The sequence below is a fragment of the Mobula hypostoma genome, chromosome 3 (genome assembly GCF_963921235.1).
Source record: "Mobula hypostoma chromosome 3, sMobHyp1.1, whole genome shotgun sequence".
Taxonomy (NCBI): Eukaryota; Metazoa; Chordata; class Chondrichthyes; order Myliobatiformes; family Myliobatidae; genus Mobula; species Mobula hypostoma.
This window is the reverse complement of record NC_086099.1, coordinates 146,359,204-146,379,261: the sequence shown is the minus strand read 5'-3', so window position 1 is coordinate 146,379,261 and position 20,058 is coordinate 146,359,204. Positions and strand designations below refer to the sequence as shown.

The 20,058-nt window shown below is 41.6% G+C and overlaps 1 protein-coding gene across 3 annotated transcripts in view; it reads left to right on the top strand.

The window, feature by feature from the left end:
- The window catches only part of casd1 (CAS1 domain containing 1), a 128,018-nt gene that overhangs the window by 67,733 nt on the left and 40,227 nt on the right, over positions 1–20,058 (top strand). For all 3 annotated transcript variants that reach the window (XM_063043826.1, XM_063043827.1, XM_063043825.1), the window contains one exon: positions 19,305–19,349. In XM_063043826.1, coding sequence (XP_062899896.1) covers positions 19,305–19,349 — 45 coding nt within the window. The remainder of the gene's footprint in view (positions 1–19,304; positions 19,350–20,058) is intronic.

Sequence of the window (20,058 nt, the reverse complement as noted above, 5' to 3'; positions counted from 1 at the left end):
TCCCAAGTGCTCTCCATCCCGGCCAGGTTGATGTGAAGGATCAAAAACCCAAAACCCAATAATTAAACCACTGCATTGCTTAAAAAAAAATTGTAGCTTTAATTGGGGCAGGGCTTTTCTCACTTTATCCTTTAAAATTGTTCCAATCGTTGACCAACTGTAGCCTAACACTTTTCCAATGACCGATGGCGTTTCACCTCTTTCCGATTGTTTTATTATTTCCACTTTATTTTAAATCGCAATCGTGATGATTTTCGTGAACAGAAACACTGCGGATTCAGAGCTACGCTGCCGGGTCCTAATGTCCACCACACTGAGACAGATTAAATAAGGTCTGGGGTTCCACTGGGTCCTAAGGTCCACCGCATTTAGACAGGTTGAATAAGGGACGAGCATCCGCGTTTTTTGGTATCCGCGAGGGGTCCCGGAACCAATCGCTTGCGGATAAGGAGGGCCGACTGTACTCCCCTTAGTGTGCTTCTTCCTTGGGATGAAATTTTGCTGTTTTTCCTCAATTATTCCCAGAATATTCTGCCATTGCTGCTCCAGCATCTTCTCTGATAAGACCCCTTTCCAATCAACTCCAGCCAGTTCTTCCCTCATGCCTCTACAGTTACCTTTACCCAACTGTAGTACTGTTACATCACATTTCAGCTTCTCTTTCTCTCAAACTGCAATGTGAATTCTATCATATTATCATCACTGGCCCCTAAGAGTTCCTTCACCTTCAGCTCCCTGATAAAGTCTGCCTCATGACACAACATGAGCTCTACCTCAAGCTGCTCTAAGCATCCATCTCATAGGCATTACACAAATTCTCTTTTTGCGGTCCACTACTAATCTGATTTCCCAGTTATGATCACTAACATAACCTTTCACACATGCCTTTTCTACCTCCTGTTGCCTTTTGTATCTCACATCTTGATTACTATTCGAAGGCCTGTACGCAGCTCTATCTGGGTCCTTTTATCTTTGTGGTTCCTCAATTCTACCATCAGTACCACCACTCTACTTCTGTCCACCTTTTTGAAAGGATGTGTATCCGTGGAAGTTTAGATCCCAGCTTTCTTCTCTTTCAAAAGTGTCTCTGTGATGCCTACAACAACATACCCACCAATTTTGATCTGCGCTGTAAAGTCACTTACCATATCACATATACTGCATGCATCCATATACAACATCTGCAGTACTGTATTCATTGTTCCCTCTTTTGTTCATCCCTGTGATGCCTGAATTGAAATTGAAATGACATACAACTGGGAGTTTGGGACGGCCGTTGCGGATAAAGCATGGATGCTCTGTAAATTGATCATTTCATCTGCATTTGGGTCTTACTAATATAAATGCAGCCATATTGGGCGTACCAAATGCAGTAGATGAGGTTTGAAGAGGGACAACTGAATCTTTGCCTCATCTGGAAAAGCTTTTAGGTCCGTGGATAGTGCTGAGGGAAAAGGTGTAGAAATGAGATTTGTCCTCTGCTGACTGGCAGAGAAAAGTGCCAGGAGTTGTAGAAGGAGTGATCCTGCAGAAAATAGAAATCATGATAGTGAAATCAAGGAGGCTTACATTGAAAATTCCAGGGCGTGTCAATATTAAGGAGAAGTAGGTCTTGGTTCCCTGGATAACCATTAAGGTGCCTGTATCTTGGATCTAATGGAATCTGTTAGAGTATACTGAGAAAGCAAGGGAGGAAATTCTAGGGCCTTAATAGAAATCTTTGTATCATCTTCAGCCATGGGCAAGTTCCCAGAAACTTGGAGAATAATCATTATTAGGTGAAGCTAATATCATAGCAATGTTTACAAAGCAAATAGACGGATGACCAAGCAAGGAATGGAGGGATATGGACCATGTGCAGACAGATGGGATTATTAGTTTGGCATCATGGCCACTGTAGATGTGCTGGGCCAAAGGGTCTGTTCTTGTGCTATACTGTTCTATGTTCGAATAAATACGTAGATTTCAGTTGTCTCTCCAGTGCTTATGATCTCATTCAGTTATACATTGAATGTATGAAGTAAAGTATGTTGACTTTAAATCACAGGATATTTATAAGCTTTCCTGAAATGGCTTTTTTCTCTAAATGTTCACTAAGCAACTGACAATTGTTATTTACATAATTGTTACCCTTGCATTAATGCAGCATCTCCTTGACAAGAAACCACTAAAATACCTCCACAAAAACTATTTTTAATGTGAAATTTTATCAGAAAGCCATCCAGACAGTCTGAATTAGCAATAATCTCACAAATAGTTGTGGTGTTTATGACAAAGAAGGCATCCATTTCTCAGGTTGCTAAGTGGATAAGGGCCCTTTTAATAAATTTATTAAGTGAAATTTTGGCCAAATTTTAAAGCTATTTTTAATTCCACAATGGCATTAATTTTTTTTATTGCGGATATGAAAACCTTTGTTAAATATAAATGAAAATTAAGAAGAAAACTGCAGACTCAGCAGAAAGCAGCTGATTGGGCAGTCGAGGTCAGGCGACCAAACATTTTGAAAAGCTCAAACAGATAAATAGAGAGATAGCTCAAGTGAAGCGGCCAATGCGTGAGTGGGCCAGTGGAGGAGTGGAGCTTTGAGGCTTTGACTCGAGAGATTCTGGCAGTTTTGGCAGTTGGTCTGTGCAATCAAGTCAATCAAGATTTGAATAGATCAGCAGAAAGCCATTGATTAGACAATCAAGATTTGAATAGCTCAGACTCAGCAGAAAGCAGCTGATTGGGCAGTCTAGGTCAGGTGACCAAATATTTTGAAAAGCTCAAACAGATAAATAGAGGGATAGCTCAAGTGAAGCGGCCAGTGAAGGAGTGGAGCTTCAACGAGAAGAGATGGAGGACAAGGTAGCTCGCAGTTAGTCTTTACAATGCCTCCTGAGACGGTGATGTGCTTCTCATGTGAAACGTGGCAGTCTTGGGGGAACGCCCCTCTCCTGCAGAGTCACATCTGCCAGAAGTGCATACAGCTGGGCGATCTGGAAGACCGTGTAAGGAATCTGGAGCAGCAGCTGGATGACCTTTGACATATAAGGGAGAATGAGGCAGTCATAGGTGAGAGCTACAGGAAGGTAGTCACACCTAGGCTGTCGGAAGCAGGTCGTTGGGTGACAGACAGAGGGGGGAAAGCGAAGGTGAGCAGACAGGTAGTGCAGAGCACCCCTGTAGCCATTCCCCTGAATAATAAGTTTACCATCCTGGATACTGTTGGCGGGGACGACCGACCAGGTGTGAGCCACGGTGGTAGGGCCTCCGGCACTGAGTCTGACTCGGTGGTGCAGAAGGGTGGGACGGAGAAGAGGAGAGCTGTCGTCATTGGAGACTCTATAGTCAGGGGAGCAGACAGGAGATTTTGGAGACGTGAGAAGGACACCCGCATGGTTTGTTGCCTCCCGGGTGCCAGGGTCCGGGATGTCTCTCACCGGGTGCACGACATCCTGGTACGAGAGGGAAAGCGACCAGAAGTTGTGATACATGTTGGGACCAACGACATAGGTAGGAAGAGGGATGAGGTCCTGAAGTGTGAGTTTCGGGAATTAGGCAGAAGGCTGAAGAACAGGACCTCAAGGGTGACGTTCTCAGGATTGCTGCCGGTGCTACGTGACAGAGATGGTAAGAATTGGAGGAGATGGCAGTTGAATGCATGGCTGAGGAGTTGGTGCAGGGAGCAGGGTTTTATATTTTTAGATCATTGGGATCTCTTCTGGGGAAGGTGGGACCTGTATAGATTGGATGGGTTGCACCTGAAATCGAGGGGGAGCAATATCCTTGCAGGTAGGTTTGCTAGCATGGTTCGGGAGGGTTTAAACTAATTTGCGAGGGGGATGGGACCCAGAGCGATAGAGGAGTGCAAGAAGTGCATGGAGTAAAGCCAGATCTAACATACAGAGAGACTTTGAGGAAAGAGAAGCAGAATAAACGGTGTAAAGACAGTAAGGTAGAAGGGCTGAAATGTGTGTACCTCAATGCAAGAAGCATCAGGAATAAAGGTGATGAACTGAGAGCTTGGATACATACATGGAATTATGATGTAGTGGCCATTACAGAGACTTGGCTGGCACCAGGGCAGGAATGGATTCTCAATATTCCTGGATTTCAGTGCTTTAAAAGGGATAGAGAGGGCGGAAAAAGGGGAGGAGGGGTGGCATTACTGGTCAGGGATACTATTACAGCTACAGAAAGGGTGGGTAATGTAGCAGGATCCTCTTTTGAGTCAATATGGGTGGAAGTCAGGAACAGGAAGGGAGCAGTTACTCTACTGGGGGTATTCTATAGGCCCCTTGGTAGCAGCAGAGATACTGAGGAGCAGATTGGGAGGCAGATTTTGGAAAGGTGCAAAAATAACAGGGTTGTTATCATGGGTGACTTTAACTTCCCTAATATTGATTGGCATCTGATTAGTTCCAAGGGTTTAGATGGGGCAGAGTTTGTTAAGTGTGTCCGGGATGGATTCCTGTCACAGTATGTGGACAGGCCGACCAGGGGGAATGCCATACTAGATCTAGTACTAGGTAATGAACTGGGTCAGGTCACAGATCTCTGAGTGGGTGAGCATCTGGGGGACAGTGACCACCACTCCCTGGCCTTTAGCATTATTATGGAAAAGGATAGAATCAAAGAGGACAGGAAAATTTTTAATTGGGGAAAGGCAAATTATGAAGCTATAAGGCTAGAACTTGCGGGTGTGAATTGGGATGATGTTTTTGCAGGGAAATGTACTATGGACATGTGGTCGATGTTTAGAGATCTCTTGCGGGATGTAAGGGATAAATTTTCCCGGTGAGGAAGATAAAGAATGGTAGGGTGAAGGAACCATGAGTGACAAGTGAGGTGGAAAATCTAGTCAGGTGGAAGAAGGTAGCATACATGAGGTTTAGGAAGCAAGGATCAGATGGGTCTATTGAGGAATATAGGGAAGCAAGAAAGGAGCTTAAGAAGGGGCTGAGAAGAGCAAGAAGGGGGCATGAGAAGGCCTTGGCGAGTAGGGTAAAGGAAAACCCCAAGGCGTTCTTCAATTATGTGGAGAGAAAAAGGATGACAGGAGTGAAGGTAGAACCGATTAGAGATAAAGGTGGGAAGATGTGCCTGGAGGCTGTGGAAGTGAGCGAGGTCCTCAATGAATACTTCTCTTCGGTATTCACCAATGAGAGGGAACTTGATGATGGTGAGGACAATATGAGTGAGGTTGATGTTCTGGAGCATGTTGATATTAAGGGAGAGGAGGTGTTGGAGTTGTTAAAATACATTAGGACAGATAAGTCCCCGGGGCCTGACGGAATATTCCCCAGGCTGCTCCACGAGGCGAGAGAAGAGATTGCTGAGCCTCTGGCTAGGATCTTTATGTCCTCGTTCTCCACGGGAATGGTACCAGAGGATTGGAGGGAGGCGAATGTTGTTCCCTTGTTCAAAAAGGGTAGTAGGGATAGTCCGGGTAATTATAGACCAGTGAGCCTTACGTCTGTGGTGGGAAAGCTGTTGGAAAAGATTCTTAGAGATAGGATATATAGGCATTTAGAGAATCATGGTCTGATCAGGGACAGTCAGCATGGCTTTGTGAAGGGTAGATCATGTCTAACAAGCCTGATAGAGTTCTTTGAGGAGGTGACCAGGCATATAGATGAGGGTAGTGCAATGGATGTGATCTATATGGATTTTAGTAAGGCATTTGACATGGTTCCACATGGTAGGCTTATTCAGAAAGTTAGAAGGCATGGGATCCAGGGAAGTTTGGCCAGGTGGATTCAGAATTAGCTTGCCTGCAGAAGGCAGAGGGTTGTGGTGGAGGGAGTTCATTCAGATTGGAGGATTGTGACAAGTGGTGTCCCACAAGGATCTGTTCTGGGACCTCTACTTTTCGTGATTTTTATTAACGACCTGGATGTGGGGGTAGAATGCTGGGTTGGCAAGTTTGCAGACGACTCAAAGATTGATGGTGTTGTAGATAGTGTAGGGGATTGTCAAAGATTGCAGAGAGACATTGATAGGATGCAGAAGTGGTCTGAGAAGTGGCAGATGGAGTTCAACCCGGAGAAGTGTGAGGTGGTACACTTTGGAAGGACAAACTCCAAGGCAGAGTACAAAGTAAATGGCGGGATACTAGGTAGTGTGGAGGAGCAGAGGGATCTGGGGGTACATGTCCACAGATCCCTGAAAGTTGCCTCACAGGTGGATAGGGTAGTTAAGAAAGCTTATGGGATGTTAGCTTTCATAAGTCGAGGGATAGAGTTTAAGAGTCGCGATGTAATGATGCAGCTCTATAAAACTCTGGTTAGGCCACACTTGGAGTTCTGTGTCCAGTTCTGGTCACCTCACTATAGGAAGGATGTGGAAGCATTGGAAAGGGTACAGAGGAGATTTACCAGGATGCTGCCTGGTTTAGAAAGTATGCATTATGATCAGAGATTAAGGGAGCTAGGGCTTTATTCTTTGGAGAGAAGGAGGATGAGAGGAGACATGATGGAGTTGTACAAGATAATAAGAGGAATAGATAGAGTGGATAGCCAGCGCCTCTTCCCCAGGGCACCACTGCTCAATACAAGAGGACATGGCTTTAAGGTAAGGGGTGGGAAGTTGAAGGGGGATATTAGAGGAAGGTTTTTTACTCAGAGAGTGGTTGGTGCGTGGAATGCACTGCCTGAGTCAGTGGTGGAGGCAGATACACTAGTGAAGTTTAAGAGACTACTAGACAGGTATATGGAGGAATCTAAGGTGGGGCTTATAAGGGAGGCAGGGTTTGAGGATCGGCACAACATTGTGGGCCGAAGGGCCTGTACTGTGTTCTATCTAGAAATCTGAAATAAAATCAGACATTTCTGCAGATACTCAACAGGTCAGAATTAGAAACAGCTCTAACATCACTGGTATACAGTTGCAAGAAACAGTTTACCTAGTTTTCTGCATTAATTACTCAAAAATGCAGTCTGATCTTCATCTAAGTCACAATAATAGACAAACACAATCTGCCTAAACTAATAACTCACAAACAACTATTCTTTTCAGGTCTTTATTGATAATTCAGAGCCCAGGCTGGAAAAAGTATGCAAACCCTTGTCTTTAATAACTGGCAGAACCTCTCTTTCAGCAATAACCTCCACCAAATGTTTCCCGTAGCTGCTGATCAAACTTGCTCAAAGGCAAGGAGGAATTTTAGACCCTTCCTCTGTACAAAACTGTTTCAGTTCATCAATATTTCTGGGATACCTTGCATGACTGACCCTCTTCAGGTCATGCCACAGCATATCAATTGAGTTAAGGTCTGAACTCTGACTTGGCCATTCCAAAACATGAATTTTCTTCTTTTTAAACCATTCTATTGTTGATTTACTCTTGTGTTTCAGATCATTTTCTTCTTGCATTATCCAACCTCTATTAAGCTTCAGGTGACAGACTGCTAACTTGACATTCTTCTGTAAAATGTCTTGATACAATTTGGAATTAATTGTTCTCTCAATTATTGCAAGTTCTTCAAGCCCTGAGTCAGCAATACAGTCCCAAATCATGATGCTCCTTCCACCATGCTTCACAGTTGCGATGAGGTTTTGGTGTTGGTGTGCAGTACTCTTTTTCCTCCAAACATAGCAGTGTCCATTTCTGACAGAAAGTTCAACTTTTGTCTCATCTGTCCATAGAACATTGTCCCAGAAACATTGTGGAACATCCAAATGGAATTTTGCAAACTTCAGACATGCAGCAGTTTTTTTTTGTCTTACCATGAACACTATTCTTGTTCAGTGTTTTTCTTACAGTGGACTCAGGAACAGAGACTTTAGCAAGTTCTGGAGATTTCTGCAGGTCTTTTGCTGTTACCCTTGGGTTCTTTTTCACCTCCTTCAGCATTGCACGTTGTGCTCTTGTTGTGATCTTTGCAGGATGCTCACTCCTAGGGAGAGTAGCAACAGCACTTAATTTCCTCCATTTGTAGACAATTTCTCTTGACTGTGGACTGATGTACACCCGGGTCTTTAGAAATGCTTCTGTAGCCTTTTCCAGCTTCATGCATCCCTACAATTCTTGTAAGATCCTCTGGAAGTTATTTTGCTTGAAGCATGGTGCACATCTTTCTTGAGAAGAGCAGGTTCAGTCAATAACCTGACTTTGTGTCTTTTTTATAAGGCAGGGCACCTCTACAACCTAAATTTCCAAACTCATCTCATTGATTGAAACACCTGACTTCGAATTGCTTTTGTAGAAAACATTACCCCAAATGTTTACATACTTCTTTGACCCTAGACTGTGATTGTTTAAATGGTGTACTCAGTATTGACGGGAAAAAGTACAATCGTTTGTGTGTTATTAGATTAGCAGATTGTGCTCATCTATTATTGTGACTTAGATGAAGATCAGACCACATTTTATGAGCAATTAATGCAGAAAACCAGGTAACTACAAAGGGTTCACAAACTTTTTCTTGTATCTGATGGCAGAAGGAAAGAAGTTGTTCCTGAAACTTCGTGTGTGTGTGTCTTCAGGCTCCTGTACCACCGCCTTACTGGTAGCAGCGGGAAGAGGGCATGTCCTGGGTGATGGGGGTCCTAAGATGCCACCCTTTTGAGGCATTACCTTCTGAAGGTGTCCTGGATGCTAGGGAAGCTAGTGTCCATGATGGAGCTGACTGAGTTTACAGCTTTCTGCAACTTCTTTCGATCCTGTGCAGTGGCCTCTCTGACCCGGACAATGGTGCAACCAGTTAAAACGCTCACTATCATATGTCTGCAGAAATTTGCGAGTGCCTTGGTGATACATCAATTCTTCTCGAGCTCATGAAATATAGCCACTGTTTTGCCTTCTTTGTAATTGCACCAATATGTTGGGCCCAGCATTAATTCTTAGAGATGTTGATACCCAGGAACTTGAAACTGCTCACCCTTTCTATTTCTGATCCCTCATTGAGATATGTGTTCCCTTGCCTTCCCTTGTCTGGTGCACAGCAATTTCTTGCTGATGCTGAGTGCAAGGTTTTGGCTGCAGAACCACTCAAGCAGCTGATCTATCTCGCTCCTATCCACCTTCTTGTCACCGTCTGAAATTCTGTGAACAGTTGTTCTCAGTGGCAAATTTATAGATGCCATTTGTGCTGTGCCTAATCACATAATCTTGGGTGTAGAGAGAGTAGAACAGTGATCTGAGCATGCATCCTTGAGGTGCTTCAGTTTTGAATTGTCAGTGAGAGATGTTATTTCTGATCCACATTGACTGTGGTCTGCCGGTGAGGAAATCAAGGATCCACTTGCGAAGGAAACTACAGAGGTCCAGGTTTTGAAGCTTCTTGATTAGAACTGAGGGTATGATACAAAGATAAGGAATACCTACCAGTCCATGCCCAGTCTACATTTCGGAAAATTGGATCACTTCGCAGTCCTTCTCCTACATGCATACAGGTAGAAGCTAAAGAATAAAGCACTAGAGATTAGGGCAACAAAGAGTTGGTCGCAGGAGACAGAGGAGTCAGTATAAGATTGCTACGAGTCAGTGGACTCGAAATGGACTGGGGGGTGTTCAACAACTCATCTGGGGATCTCAATAAGTATACCATGGTTGTAAAGGACCTTATTAAAGTAGCTGTAGACGAGTGTGTCCATACAAAATCATTTAGCGTTTTCTCTTATCACAAGCCTTGGATGAAACATGAGATCCAAAATCTTCTGAGAGCCAGATCAGAGGCATTCATGTCTGGTGACCAACAAAGTTACAAGAGGTCCAGGTATGATCTCCAGAAAGCCATCTTATGGGCAAAGTGGCATTTCCCGACCAAATTTGAATCAACGAAGGATGCTTGACTGTTGTGGCAAGCAGGGTTTCTCAGCCAGGGTTCTGTGAGAGATCATGTTTAAAAAAGATTTTTAAAAAGTTTCCTGAACTTTGCGCAATGCTAGTACTCACAGTGGTGGGCAGTAACCAGGCAGCCCCTTTAGCAATTTTGTTAGTGCTCTCTCAGTCTGGTATGGCAGTGCACAGTACTGTGTTTATTTGGTTGAGTCCACTCTCAGTTTTTGATGCGAGATAGGAGAGGCTGTTGATAATTCGTGAGTGCTGCATTGTACGGAGGGGAGGGTGTTAGGCTGATGAGCGTGAAGTGCATTTTCTGACATTGAATGGATTTGCCCAACTTGGGCTGTGTCGTCAGCCTTTCCCTCCCAAATTACCTCCTCCACCTTCCCCCTATCTACCAATCAACTGACTTATGGGAGCGAACAAACTCTTACCAGTGTAGAAGAAAATTGGAGGGGAAGTTTTCATTCTAAAGAAGGAGTTTTTACTTACCTCAACTCAGCAGAACTTATTACCCAGAAAAGGAAAAATCATCTGGTTAGAATCTAATAATACCAGCATGTAAAATTATAGTGGGTAAAATGGTAGGACAAGATGCGGTATAAGAAATTGAAAAGGTTTCCCTCTCAGACAGCAAGGTTTTGTGTGATAAACTGAAAAACAACAGCTTCTCTATCCAGGTTGATGAGCCAACAGATTTCACCAAAAAATATCATGTTGTAGCATTTGTAAGGTTTGTAAATGATAGTTTAATTCAAGAAAACTTTTTCTGTTGCAAAGAACTGCCTGAAACAAGCAAGGGCCAAGATAGATTTAATGTTCGGTCTTCATATCTGGAAACAAAAGGTCTGTCTTGGAGGAACAGTGTTGTCATCTGTACTGATGGTGCACTGTCAGTAGTTGGCTCCATAAGTGATTTCATTTTTCTTGTAAAAAAAAAGAAAACCCTGACGTTGTCACAACACTGCTTTCTTCACAGAGAGGTGCTGGTGTCAAAAACTCTTGGAGATGAAAAAAGTTTTGAATGATATTACAAAAATTGGTTAATTTTATTAAACAAAGACCAGCTCACTGGAGAATGTCTAAGACAACTGAGTGAAAATCTGGACAAAGAGCACACCAGTCTCCTGCTACATACAGAAATCCGGTGGCTTAGTGGAGGAAGATTCTCAACAGGGTGTTTGACCTGAAAGGTGAATTGCAGTAGTACTTTCAAAAAAGTAGTAGGCCGGATTTTGCTGAGTGCTTTGAAGATGAAGAGTGACTGCAGATACTAGCCTACTGTGCAGACATTTTTCATCATAGGAACTAGTTAAACAAGTCTCTCCAAGGCTCTGGAGAAAATGTTTTGACTTCAAGTGACAAGTTTCTTGGATTTAAAAGGAAACTTATAAGTTAGGTCATGCTAACGTACCGTGAGCTGTAGATATAATAATTTTTACACAGGGGTTCCCTGAGACCTGAGAATTATTTCAAAGGTGTCTCCAAGGCAAAAAGTTTGAGAAAGGCTTGTGGCAGGGCTTGAATACTAGCACGTCTTATAAACTTAAATCAAGTAACGTAGCGGGACAGTTGGGCTTCAGTCCAGATGAGCTCAATGCCTTCTATGCTCACTTCGTCAAACCATGGAGGGACCATGACAAACTCCCCCATCCCCTGACGATCCTGTGATTTCAGTTACTAAAGCCGATGTGTAAGGAGCCTTCAGGGGGGGCGAACCCATGAAGAGCATCTGGCCCAGATGGGATACCTGGCCAAAGACTAAAGACCTGTGCTGATCAATGGGCTGGTGTGTTCACTGAGATCTTTAACCTCTTGTTTGGGCAGTGTGTGGTACCCACCTGCTTCAAGCAGGCTTCAGTTATACCAAGAAGAGTGTGGTGATCTGAGTCAATGACTGTCATCCAATAGTACTTATATCCACAGTGATGATGTGTTTTGAGAGGTTGGCAATGAAACATATCAACTCCTGCCTGAGAAGCAATTGAGATCCGCTGCTCCTGGAGCAACAGGTCCACAGCAGATCCCACCCCATTGGAAAACCTGGATTGCAAAGGTGCATGCATCAGGATGCTCTTTATCAACTACATCTTAGCATTCATTATCATCATCCTCTTCAAAATTAATCAATAAGTTCCAAGACCTTGGCTCCAATACCTTCTTGTGCAATTGGATCCCAGATTTACTTCCTTGTCAAATTGACAACAACATCTCCTTCATGATCTCCATCAGCACAGGTGCACCACAAGGCTCTCTGCTTTACCCTGCCCTACTCACTTTATACTTACGTCTGTGTGGCTAAGCACAGCTCCAATGTCATATCCAATTTTCTTGTCAGCTCCACTGTTGTAGGCCAAATCAAAGGAGGTGATGAATCAGTATATAGGAGGGAGATTGAAAATCTGCATGAGTAGTGCTACAACAACAACATCATACTCAATGTCGGCAAGATGACCAAGGAGCTGATTATTGACTGCAGGAGGACTTAACCAGAGGTCTGTGAGCCAGTCCTCGTCCGAGGATCACAGGTCGCGAGGGTTAGCAACTTTAAATTCCTAGGTGTTATTATTTTGGAGGACCTGTCCTGGGTCCAGCAGGCAAATGCAATTACAAAGAAAGTACCGTAATGCCTCTACTTCTATAGGATATCTAAAACTTTGACAAACTTCTCTAGATGAGCAATAGAGAGTATATTGACTGGTTGCATCACAGCCTGGTATGAAAATATCAATGCCCTGAATGGAAAATCTTACAAATGGTAGTAGATGCAGCACAGTCCATCACTGGTAAAGCTCTCCCAAACATTGAGCACGTCTACGTGAAGCTTTGTCACAGGAAAGCAGCATCCATCATCAGGGTCCCTCACCACCCAGTACGTGCTCTCTTTTCGCTACTGCCATCATAAAGAGGGTACAAGAACCTCAGGACTCACACCACCAGGTTCAGGAATCGTTATTATCCCTCAACCAACGGGTTCTTGAACCAAAAGGGATAGCCACTCAACTTCACTCGACCCATCATTGAAATGTTCACACAACCAGTGAACTCGCTTTCAAGGACGTTTCATCTTATGTTACCGAAGCTTATTCTCATTAATTCTTCTTTTTGTATTTGCACTGTTTGTTGTCATCTTTACTTTGGTTGAACGCCCTGATTGGGAAGACTTTCATTGGTTCTGTTATGGTTATTATTTTATAGTTTTATTGAATATGCCCACAAGAAAATGAATCCTGGGGTTGTATATGTTGACATTACATGTACTTTAATAATAAATTTATATTGAACTTTGATTGTGTTGATCACTGAGCTGTAGTCAATCGGCATTTGGTGAGAGTCAAATTGCAGAGGGTCCAGGTCCGTGCTTAGGCAGGAGTTGATTTTGACCATGATCAACCTCTCGAAGCACTTCATTGCATTAGATGTGAATACTACTGTGTGATAGTCGTGGAGACAACATTTGTAGAAAGACGGGCAGTTGATAGTTTGTCAGAATCAGGAGGAACAGCAAACAAGTTAGTTTTAAGTTACATAATAGGCTTGGGAGGGAGGGATAGGTAGAACAAAGGTAATGTCTCTTATAGGGAAGGATAACTTGGCATGGTGACAAGTTGTTGATAAAGCCTTCTGGTTGTAAGTGCAGTTATAAAGAAAGCAAATAAGAAGTCCTATAAAATCTGTGAAATACGGATTAAGGTTCTAGGAACTGTCTAGCAGCTGAGGCAGTAACTGTTTAGCCATCTGGTTGACAGATTAGTACTTAACAGATTATTACCTCAGCAGTTCTGTCTCACCCAATCAGCGATGTTCCTTTTATCCAACTAATGCCGCTCCACCCTTTCTACAATGTTTTCTCCCTTCTCCAATTCTTTATACTTATAAATCATTTATCTTTCTAAAAGATTTCATAGGCACTTGCTTATTCTCTACTCCCATGGATCATTTGCTTCAAAGCAGAAGAGTTGAGAGCAAGATGAGTTAGTCATCTCTTGCTTTAAGTCCATTCAGCCATTTGCCAGATTGAGGTTGAAGAATCAGTCCTAAATGGCATTTTTCTTTATCATCCTTATATCACTTAATTCCCTTAATATTCAGAAATCTTTTGCTCTGTTTTGAATGATAACATTGACTGAACTCTACAGCAATCTGCGTAAAGGATTCCACATTCTGTGTGTGAAAAAATACCTCCTTATCTAGAACCCTCTAGTTCTAGACTCCTCAGTCTCCTTGCAAGCACCCTGTTGAGCCCCATAAGTATTTTCTAATTTTCAACATCACATTTCATTCTTCTGAATTCTGGAAAATATGAGTTGAGTCTACACAATCGTTTTCATTCAACAAAACCACCTTCGAGGAACCAAGCTTGTGAATCTACACTATACTTGCTATTTAGGAAAGGTGTCAATTTTTAGAAACGGATTCGAAAAGCAGTCATTCCTCACCAATGCCTTATGTGTCTACATTAATTGCAGCTTTATATGAACTAGATTTATTCTTATGAATTCAGAGCAGGATTAAACCACTCAGTCCTTCAAGCATGTTCCAACATTTAATAATCGGATCTGATAACACCGTCATCTCTGCTTCCTCTTTCACCTTTGCTTGTTCAAAGGTTCATTTATTATCAAAGTATACAGCTTCTGAAATTCTTCGTCTCCAGGTAGGCACAAGACCAAGAAAGAAAAAAAATGCAGCACAATTATCGACCCCTCAAATCCCCCTCCCCACGCACAATAAAAACAAGGAAGATTGGACAAAAAATAGGGAATATATATAAAAAGCTGTAAGACTGAAAAGAAGCCTATAGTCCAAGTCCATATTCACATCCATATCCAAGATGCAGAAAACCTGGGTAACATTCTTTAGGCACAGCGGCAGCCTCTTCCCCTCTCTGACAGCAGAGCAATCCCACCAGCGATCAAAAGGCCGGCAGCTGATGCTCACCCTCTGTATTCGCCTTGATGTTTCAATGTCCCTCCTCACTTTAATTGGCGAAACGGAGTTGAAATTCAGCTCGTGCTCCTTCCTGCAGTCCCCTCACCACAAGGTTCGCGCTGGCTGCCTCTGCCTCCTGGAATCCTACAGAGACTGCAGAGCGCTGAAGCACCCAAACGATCTCCAAACTGCTAATCACAGGCTCTAACAGTCTAGATGAAAAACAAAAGTGAAATAAATGGTTTCATGGTCAATCCAGAAGATGTCGACTGTGGAAGTGTTGTTCGCAGGTGCCATCTTGACTGTTTGTTAAGAATCTATCAACGGCTGCTTTAAAAATGTTTAAAATTTCTGCTCATGCTGCCTTTTGAAAAAGAGTTCCAAAAACTTGAGACCCTCTTTGAGAGAAAATAATGACTCTTCTCTATCTTAAATGTGAGACTCCTTATCCTTAAACACTGATTCTTAGTTCCAGATTTTCACATGAATATCATCTCCACATCTGCCCGGTTAAGATCCTTCAGGACTTAGTGTTTCACAGAAGTCCTCTCTCAGTCTTCTAATCTCCAGCGAACACAAGCCCATGCTATCTAATTTTTCTCCATAACAAAACCCCATCTTTCCATGTAAAGGTCTAGTATATTTTCTGTGAACTACTTCCTGTGAATTAACATTGTTCCTTAAATAAGGAGATCAGTTCTATCCGGTTTTCTGGATGTGGTTTTACCTGATGCAGAATTCCATCAACTAATGTCCAATTTCTCAAAAAATTAACATTCTGCTAGACCTTAGTGCTTTACATGCACATTAGCTTTATATGAATAAAACAGTGGGGATTTAGATCCCATTGCATCTCAGATTCTCACCATGTAGAAAATAGGATTTTGTTTTTCCTGTCAAAATACACAATTTCATATTTACCCCATTATACTTTAATTGCTGGATTTTTAGCCCAATCACTTAAACACTATATCTCTTCTTGACAATGCCCTCAGCATTGTTAAGGACCCCTCCCATCTGTCCCACAGTCTCTCTGACCTCCTACTGTCAGGTTGAAGTTGCTGCAGTATAAGAACAAGGACTGTTAGGCTGGGTAACAGCTTCTTACCCCAGGCTGTGAGACTTCTGAACACCCTGTTACTACCCAGCTCACATGATTTATGACAGCATTAGAACTGTTGTGTATTTAACTATGTGTTTTATATGGACTTCATGTCAACTTATATATCAACATAATACTTCTTAACTGTTAATATCTTAAGTGCCATATGTGATATATGTACTGTGTTTTGCATCTTGGTCCTTGTTGTTTCCTTTGGCTTCTGGGACGCCTTGAAGGCGATCTCATGCAGCACAGCTCAATAGATACAATTAAGTATTCCCATTTCAGCCTGATACAGCTGAGAATCGCAACTGCTTTCAAGGAATGTACAATTAATGAAGATCTCTTAATGCAATTGAATAATCTATTACTGCTTAAAACTGATAGAAATAATGCCAATTGTGGCTGTACTTCTAGCTGGAGCCCTTGCTGCCAGTCAGAGATCCAGCTGCGTTTAAGAAAATAGGGTTTTCGACTCCCAGTACCAACTACCTTACTGGCAAATGTACAGTCCCTAGTAAATAAAATCAAAGATCTCAGAGCTAGGGTGCTGTATCAGAGAGACATTAGGACCACTTGCACCCTTTTGTTTCACAAATCCTGGTTAACCCCTTCCATACCAGACATGGTGATTCAAATTGATGGGTTCACTATACACTGTCAGGATAGGAAAGTGGAGTCTCAAAAGCAGAGGTGAAGGTGCATGTCTTATGATCAACAGCTCTTGGTGCACAAATTTATTAGTGTTATCCCAATTCTGCTCACTAGACCTGGAATATCTTGCAATTAAGTGCCATCCATTTTATCTGCTGCAGGAGATTTCTATGTTCATTTTGGTAGTGGTGTACATGTCACTTCTGGCTTATGGTAAAAAAAAAAGGCTCAAGATGATCTGAGTAATGGGGTCGACATGCATGAAAGAACACACCCTGAAGTCTTCACCATCATTTTGGGTGATTTTAACCAGGCCTGCTTGAAAAAGACACAAATAATTACCATCAACAAATCACTTTTAGTACCAGAGGAAACAACACACTGAACCACTGTTACACCACCATCAAGAATGCCTACCATCCTATTCCACGCTTACACTTCGGAAAGTAGAGGAGGGACCAGGCTGTGTGTGCTTTTATCGTTGAATATTGCAAATTTCAAAGGTGCCAATATCAACCCAACGTTCACCAGCATCCAAATACCAAATCACTTGCAGTTTCACATCCATGTTAATGCTTTTCCTAAACAGCTTGGATGTACTACCCTCACTAAAAGTTGTAGGCCATTCCCAGATATCATAGGTGAAAGAAATTGAATAAATTGGCAGGGAGCAAGAACGCAGGGAGACAGTGTGTGACCTGATACATGATTGGCTGTGAGTGGCTCAGAGCGTATGTAAAGCATGCTCATTGGCTGATCGAATGTTTACTGCAATGGCAGCCACTCTTGGGAAGTGTTGTTTAGAATGAACTTGTCATATTTAAGAATTTCAATAAAGAATTGAATAACTGTTGTAATGAATCAGTGCTGTGTGAGGTCTGAGCATATATACTTGTGGTAACTGATTTACTTATTTTTTTTCTCCTTTCTATATTAACATGTATTGTACTGCTGCTGCTAAGTTAACAAATTTCATGACATGTTGGTGATAATAAACCTGATTCTCTATATGTATACATGTTTGCTGCTGAATGACAGTGAACTTGAAATTCTTTTCAAAATGTTACGTCTCTATCCATTTTCATTCTAAAGCAAATTAGTAACCATAATTTTTGCCTATATTCATTTATGTAAATTGTAAAAAAGTTGTGGCCCCAACATTATTTCCTGTGTTTCACGACTTTCACCAGGGCGAAAAAATACCCATTTGTGTCTGTTTTATATTTCTTGTTAGCTAGGCAGTGCTCTCTCCAAGACAGTTGGGAAATCTAACCACACAACATCCAGCATCAACAGTATGTGTACTTCAAAAACCTCCATTTCTTATTCACAAAAAAGAATAGGGTGAATTAATTATGTTCTCAGTATTTTCTGTTTTTAATTTGTTTTTTTCTTCTTGGCCTACTTTATTGTGTTGTCACTTTCTCCCCAAATCACATCTCTTCAGCATTTTGATTGTTTATGCTGAGTTTGCTGTCATAGATTTCGGAGTGAAAAGAAATATTGATAACATATGGCAAAGCAAAAATCTTGGAACTTTTGTGAATTAGTTCTTAGGTGTGACAGAAATTTGAAGTTCACAATTTCCCCAGCAAGTAAAAGTCAAGTACACTCTATGCTTAAGTTTATTAGGATCACTTCAGATTTGGGGGGCCAAATGAGAGTTTATAAGCATTGGTTGTTTAAATAACATGTATATTTATTTAGCAAATTGTTCTCCATTGTTGGATTAATCTGGGATTCCCTGTTTAAACTCTATCACAAAGCTTGCAGTTGTTTAGGTTATCCCTTTGGGGATAATTAGAAGTGAGTATTGCAGGTGCTGTTACCAGTAACTTACAAAGCCTAAGAGCAGAAAGTAAAGTAAGTTGTCTAAGGAAACATGCTTCAATTGCCATGTTTCTTTCTTGTTAAAGTAACAGATAAGGTAGCAAAATGAATTTTAAATAACATTTTGTTCCTGACTGCAACCTAAAGCATTAATTTTCTCCTTAAGTGATTGACATTTTAGAATTTTGCTGCACTTATATTGTCTTTTGTCTTCATTCAAGATGGGTTTTATGTACTCATCATTAAGATACAATTTTTCTGTATCGTGGAGTGTTAGGAACAGGCCAGCAGTATCATTGTTCAACACATAAGGTTGATGTATTCAGTCCCTTCATGAAACATTTGGATAAGATACTGGTTTTCCTTACAGTAAAGTATTGAGAGCCTGCTAAGGACATTTATTTCTCTACCAGCAACTCTTTGGGATTCTTTTGTGTATGTGGGTTGGTGGGTGTGATGGGAAAGCTAGAAGAAAAAATTTCTATATTTCTTTATGTTCCAGATGTCTGTGCTTCAAAATTAGTTAATTTAACCACAGCACACTTAGATTTGAGTTAACAATGGACAGATATATAGTGTATAGGAATATTGCAAGAGAATAGTAATGTGCAAAATTTAGCTGAAATTTTTTCATATGTAGTTTGCTTAGCTAAACACCACAAATTAAAATTTGGCTTTCATAGTTCTATTTACAATTGAATCTGCTGTATATTCATGATAATAAAAGGTTCAGAGTTCTTCATATGCCGTTGATAAGTTGTCTTCTACTTCAGTATCACCAAATGAACAAGACCTTGTCCTCTGTGCAGTAGATGTAAAATCGTCTTGAATGAGAATTGAAGGTGGATCAAGTCTTGGTCTCAGCATCAGAAGTGGGGGCGTGGGGGTGGTTGGAGAACATTAACTTTCTAATGGGTATAGAATCAGGAGTTTTGATGGTTTTGAAACTGTTAAAAGTTTACTGTTCATGTGAATATCATTGTTTAAATTTCAATTGCTTATTTTGCTTTCACAGCATGAAAATATTTCCTTTGAAGATGGAAGTAGTTCATTGAAAGTTGTAAGTCCCAGTATTTCTTCTATGTCCTAATGCTGTCGTTAGATAAAATCTGGTGAGTGGGTTAGCAATTTTATGAAGTCAGCGATAGTTTTCTGTCTATAATTCCTACATCCCCCACTGTTTCGATCAATAAGTTTGCATTCTTCTTGGATGTCTAGACTGTTTCCCTACGTCCCCTCTTCTTGCCCTACTGAGCTTGTCTGTGAAAAACATCTCATGCTGTCTTAGCCTTATTCCCAGTAAACTGCTGACCATCCAGTTTAATTTCTGCTCTTTGTAGCTGCTCTCTCATTAGGTACCATGCCCTGATCCTACAAATCAGTCATAATCAACCCCTCCATTCAAAAAGCACTTTAGTGCCTCCCTGTCCTTGCAAACTATTGCCCCCTTTCTAAGCTCAAATTGCTCTCAGGTTCTTGAAGCCTACAAATTTGTGCAAACCTTTTTTGAGGTTCCTAGTTTAAATCCCTCCAAATAAATATCCTAAATAGGTACCATGCCAAAAAAGCTGTCAAAATAAGCTGTCAAAAGCTGTGGTCATGATTCTATCCATCCTTGTTCTTTTCAACTCTGGGTTGTCTTTGATATGAACAATCACTGTATCCTTCTGATTGCTTTATTCTTTTGTGAAGAAAAGCTCTCACGAACTATTATTTCCTAGCTAGCAAATTCCATCTTTCTCCCTGTTATTTGTCTGAAACTGAACTAG